Source organism: Ranitomeya variabilis, chromosome 2 (assembly GCF_051348905.1).
Source record: "Ranitomeya variabilis isolate aRanVar5 chromosome 2, aRanVar5.hap1, whole genome shotgun sequence".
Lineage (NCBI taxonomy): Eukaryota > Metazoa > Chordata > Amphibia > Anura > Dendrobatidae > Ranitomeya > Ranitomeya variabilis.
In genome coordinates, this window is record NC_135233.1 from 530,240,618 (window position 1) to 530,246,535 (window position 5,918).

Genomic DNA, 5,918 nt, shown 5'->3' on the forward strand with positions numbered 1-5,918 from the left:
CGATAGAGTATCAATCACCGTCAGGATGTATTTGACATTATCATTTTCCCTTGAATAGTCGATTAAACTTACGAGATCCGCCTGCCATTGCGCGTCAAAGTTCGAGACATATATTTTATTTGTCAAAAATCGCTTTCTTATAGGCTTATGCAGGGTATAAGCGTCTTGTCTATTCAACCACTCAGTTACGTCAGATTTCTTTATTCCGCGGTCTCTCGTCGCTCTAAATGATTTGTCTATTCCATAGAATGATCCGGAATTGCCAGCCGTGAAATATTGCTTTTCTAATATGTGATCCCTGGTATTAGACGCCATGTTTGAATAAATGAATGTATCGATAATCAGCAGCCTCCTGCTTTCAGAAATTCAGTTGTATAAAATCTCCTGTTTTAATCCGCCTACGTCATGCATGAGTTAATACAGACAGTAATTGTTTGCCTGTGTGTGCTCTGGGTCGTTAACAGAAGGCATGTGACGGACTTGTAACTGGGTGATTGTGCTTCTGTGGCGTTAACACGTGCCTGGCTTCCTGCCAGCCGGGATAAATACAGCCGTCAGCACCACACAGCCATCCAGCCAGAAGTCAGACGCAGTCTAATCTCTGACCTATTCTAAATGTGAGTATCTGCTGATTTATTTGCGCTCTGATATTATCATTGTCTGTACAGTATATATTTGCCGCTGCAGTGTCTATTTAGTTATATTTATCTTTTTTATTATAATTCATATATAGATATATTTGATATTTACGATAGTTAAAAACTGGATCTTTCTAATTCATATATAGATATATTTGATATTTGTGCTAGTTATAAACTGAATCTTTGCTAATTCATCGTGTACAGTATAGTTAAAATCTGTATTTATCGGCGGTATAGATATAGATGAAACTTTACCCCTTTTTATTTAAGATGGAATTCCAATATCCCCGCGATCAATACAACCCATTTCTTACAAGCACACAGCTAGGTATACCGAATATAATGTACAGAGTGTTGGTTCATTCTGATTAAGTCGTTATATTATAAGTAATTTATATTAATTATATATTCTTGCATTCTTTCTTATTTAAGAGGAGTGTATGTCCCCCGATTATCGCAATAAATTCATCACGCCGAATTATGAACCCTTTGAGCGCATAGCCGAGGAACCGTTAGAAGATAATGAGCCTGCTCTTCACCTTATCACAGGTAATTAGATTCTCCTTTTTTTTTTTTTTTTTTTTGCATTTAGATAGGGGAAAAATGCCGATGTAACACGGTACTAAGATATTTATCATTCCTGTATCGCGTGTAAGAAACCTATATATATATATATTATCTATGTTAATTTCACACCACAGACAAGCACATTTATATACGCTCTGAATACGTTAGTTAGGCTGTATTAACAGTTATTAACTAGTGTATTACACAAATCATGGTATAATAAATTCACGGCTAAATTATTAAAAACAAATAATGTCGCGATCCAGCAATATAATACTATTATTAAAACTGATACACCATAAACAGGGTAATGCCGTAAAACTATATTATACTGTATCAGCTGATTTAATCCCTGTATGTAAACACAAGCTATGTACAATTTCTCATACAGATACTGACACGCAGCCATCGCTCTGTATGCCGGAAAACTGGCATGTTCCCGAAGCATGTGAAAATCTGGATTCAGACGTCGAGATCATAGATGACAAGAAGGCTGTAATTTCACCGCTACCCGATGCTCCTAAAGGGCGTGGAAATTCGTTAAGCAACTGTCTCAAGAATAGGAAAGGTAACGCTTCACTTGAAATACATACGATTCTCACTTTTGTGTAGATAAGCAATTCTGTGTTAACTAATAGCCGTATTTTATTCGCATATGCTAAACTAGTTGCCAGAAAAATTCAATTTGAAAAAGAGAATATCCCCGTCTCAACGAGTTCGAGCAATGTGATCCCCGTTAAACCAGGAGCTGCGGCTGTACAATTCCCACACCATACTTGTAAGTGTATATCTGGTCTGCTCTCTACCGGTTTTATGCAAGTATTGTTACAGTGATTTCATGGGTAACTGTCGCAGCTAACTTTTCAAATATTACGCAGGGTCGCGGATAACAACCGTCGTGTAGCTTTTCCAATTTTACACCAGTTTTGCGGGTAACAGACGCTTGCATCTTTTCTTTTAGATACGCCGGATCTTCAGCCACGAGTTCTGCAGCGGCGTAATTACGGATCTGCACGGAATCAACCACAAAGAGCTAATGCGACTGTGAGAACACCACCTCTTTCGCCCATCCGCGTTGTGGATCGAGAGGAAAGCTACGCGGCACCCAAACACCCCGGGAATTCAAGCCCCAAGATTCCACACCAAAAATATAAGAATGTTTCAAGAGAGAGATCTGCGTCGCAGAGCGTTAGTCCCTTCATAACTCAGGAAGCCAATAGCATACTCAGCAGCCCACAAGCAACTCCTGAAAACAGAGAAATTACGCAGCTCGTCGCTGGTAAGATGGGTAATAACCGTGGTAATATATGTGTGTGTCAAACTGTACATCCTGCAGATACTGTTCATGCAGGATCTTCTACCGATTTTGTCAGTTTATTACCTCTAAAGAAGCGTTCAGTATCACGACGTCGTGTAAGTAAAAAACAGAAAGTTGCTGAACAATCGTCTCACACAGTGAGTCCTGTGTGGGCTGATGAACATGTCAAAATGTTTATTGGCATGTCTGCTCAGTATACTCACACCAAACTCGCACAGAACAAACTAAAATCTTTCTGTGACACGTATGAAAGGCTGATAAATGCGTGTCCAACACCTGACATTATCGCCGAGCTATATGATTTAATCTAAATCATGCCTGTGTACATACACCATCTGTGAATCTAAATAAATCTAAATCCACCTGACTAAGCTTGGTTGGGCATGGTTTGAAAAAATCCAGAAGGCCGCAAGCAGCTAGAAGTGGGCGAGAGATAGTTTACAACGGTATAACCACACAATATCCCCAGAGGCTATTACATGATTCAACTACAGTTTTACACACCTATCATTTTAGATTTGCAAATCTGGAGCGTGTACAATCATTTGTAGAGGCCGTGAATATCGTTCATGACGGCATTCAGTCATTACTGGATAGAATCATCAGGGACATTGAACCTGACGACTTTGTACAGTTAAGTCTTGAAGGTGGTGATACTTTAGACCCTATTTTCGCTACAAAACAGACCAGGGAAGATTTTATTTCTGAATCTTTTTTAAACGACGTTGCCCGCACACTTCAAAGTAATGTTGAATGTCTAGCATCCAATTCATTAAAGCTAATCGCCACCATCATTAAAAATAGCGGTGGTGTAAAAAGAGAACATGAAATCTATAGCGGCCAGTCGGCGGTAAAACTGTCTTAAAAGTGAAGGGGATAACACTAAATGTTGGTATCTCTCAATCTATTAATTTCAACAGTCTAAAAGATCTAGTTCTGGACTACCCGAGCAATTCTGACACAGATACACAGAAACGTATTGTCGTACAACAGCCGTCCATTGTAAGAAATAAAAAGTACTGGGAGCTTGAAACGAGGCCGTTACGCAAAACACAAAAGTGCGTTTATACAAAGCGACGACTAATTGACGGATTCGCCACCCTGCCTTTTGGGTATTAGCAGAGTATTGTGGTGATGGATACACGCCTGCAACACCCACTCTCATGCATTCTAGCAGGGCCGTCTAATTCTGGAAAGAGCTATTTTGTAAAACAGCTGCTGTATAATATTGAAGCTAATTTTTCTCAGAAACCCGATAATATTGTTTGGTTTTATTCGTGTTGGCAGAAACTATATGATGAAATCTCTCTCTCTTTTCCCTACGCCAGATTTGTGGAGGGTCTGCCGAATACATTCGTAGATGACGAATTATTCCCGCCGGAGAAGGTGAATTTGGCTATTGTTGATGATCTCATGGAGAGTGCTAGTGAAAATTGTGAGATAGAAAAAGCCTTTACCAAGTATGTGCACCACAGAAATCTCAGCATTTTCTACCTGGTTCAAAACATATTTTGTCAGGGTAAGAAAAGCCGTACGATAAATTTAAACACAAAATACATGGTGCTTTTTAATAACCCCCGAGATAAATTACAAATTTTAACTCTAGCTCGGCAGATGTACCCCGGAAAAACACGTTTTTTCCTAGAAGCTTTTGAGGATGCCACGCGGGAACCTTATGGGTATTTGCTTGTAGATTTGAGAGCTAATACCCCTGAGGAACTTCGCTTAAGGACCGGATTGTTTCCACCAGCGTTGCCCGCTGTCTATGTTCAAAAGAAAAACACTTCTAAAAAGTGAATTTTACCCAGGTATCAGACATTCTACGCTGTGTGCGTTGTGCTGTAAAGATGTCTGAGAGACTCCGGTGTAACTGGGCTCTCTTAAAAACTCTGGTGAAAGCAACCCCAGCGGTCCGAAAGTCTATTTTGCGCGATGCGAGCAGTGATTTAATTACAGCCATAGGCGAGATTGCTTTAAACATCTTAAAAGGCAGGATCCCGCTGAAAGAGCGTCAAAAAGGCATATTAAAGAAGTGGCGTAAAGCTATAAGAACCCTGAGCGACAGATCTCAACCCATAAAGAAAAAGAAGCGGCTACTAAAGCAGGCCGGCGGGTTTATCGGACCTCTTTTAGCTTTTGCAATCCCTATAATAACAAGTCTACTCGCCGGAAGATAATGGAGCATACAGAGAAAATGTATCTAGTCCCCAAACAGGAGCTAGACAAACTAAGACCAGCTGCTACAGTTAACATACGCGACAGCGTTATTCATCGCCTTGATGGCGAAATTAGCGACATTTTACAACGTCGTTACATTCCTGATGATGTGAAAATTAAAATGTATAGCACCGTGCTACAACGATACTTGGTGCATACGCGGCACAGCTCAAAAGAAGTAACGGCTTTAAATCTCGTTAGCACTCCTGATCCTGGTCAGCAACAATTGTCAAATACCGACTCTGATAAAAATCAAGAGATCGCTGAAATTGTCAGCCACATAAGCCAAAGATATAAAAAGAATGCTGAGTTTTTACTAAACAGGTTACTACAGAATAAAAATGTTACAGACTGGAATAATAAAGCTGAATTTATTTTCAAAGGATCCGTAATACCGGGGTCTAACTTACTGGATTTGGTACGTAGTACTACGCAGAGTCACGCTCTGACCGGCCGGAATTTGCCTCCGGGTTGGGAAGCATTTATGCAGGCTATGGCCGAGCTAAATATACCGTCTACGGTTGTTGGTAATCCCACTACTAGGAAGCTTTTAGACGGATTAAAAATTTCCAGCAGCGAGGCACACTCTGTATCTACGCCGCAGAAGCTAGCTCTGGCGCCGCGTACAATTCAATCTTTACATTCCCAGTCATTAGGTACCACACGTGGAACTCTGCTGCCTAAAAAAAGGTCTCTACCGATGCTACAAACCATGTGGCTCACGATGTAAAGAATGTACTGGATAAATATGACGTGCATGACTTGTAACACCATATTATTTTGTAAGAAGTGTAATGATGTATATTCAAACGATGCTATTTATTTTGTAAGAAGTGTACTGCTGTATAATCATCGTGCTATTTATTTTGTACGATGCAACATTGAAATGTCTTTGAGTTGTGTTTATTTTACAATAAATCTTTTTCATTTTTACAATACCGTGTCTTTTGCTTTTTTTTTATAAACGTATAAAACACCACGCTTCATACTTTCGGGGGTTGTAATATGGCTGCATACATAATGCGCCCATTATAAAACACATAAAAATGAGATATAAACAGCTATTGTGTATTGCGGGGATAATATTCACTGTATTAACAATATTAAACACTGTGCTAGGGAGAATGAGCCTGTGTTTCTACTATCACAGGCTTGTCAAACAAGAGCAAGCTCTA

General features: G+C 39.7%; 1 protein-coding gene across 2 annotated transcripts; it reads left to right on the forward strand.

Annotated features, from left to right (window-relative positions):
• The first annotated feature begins 478 nt into the window (after positions 1–478).
• Positions 479–5,677, forward strand: LOC143806980 (uncharacterized). 2 transcript variants are annotated; one of them, XM_077288090.1, is made up of 7 exons: positions 479–617; positions 912–969; positions 1,074–1,190; positions 1,600–1,776; positions 1,876–1,986; positions 2,170–2,487; positions 3,855–4,019. In XM_077288090.1, the coding sequence occupies exons 2-7, from the start codon at positions 912–914 to the stop codon at positions 3,884–3,886; spliced, it is 813 nt and encodes a 270-aa protein (XP_077144205.1). In that variant the 5' UTR covers positions 479–617; the 3' UTR covers positions 3,887–4,019. The 2 variants fall into 2 exon arrangements, with proteins under 2 accessions (XP_077144205.1, XP_077144204.1); XM_077288089.1 differs by having other exon boundaries at positions 2,170–5,677.
• Positions 5,678–5,918: the final 241 nt, after the last annotated feature.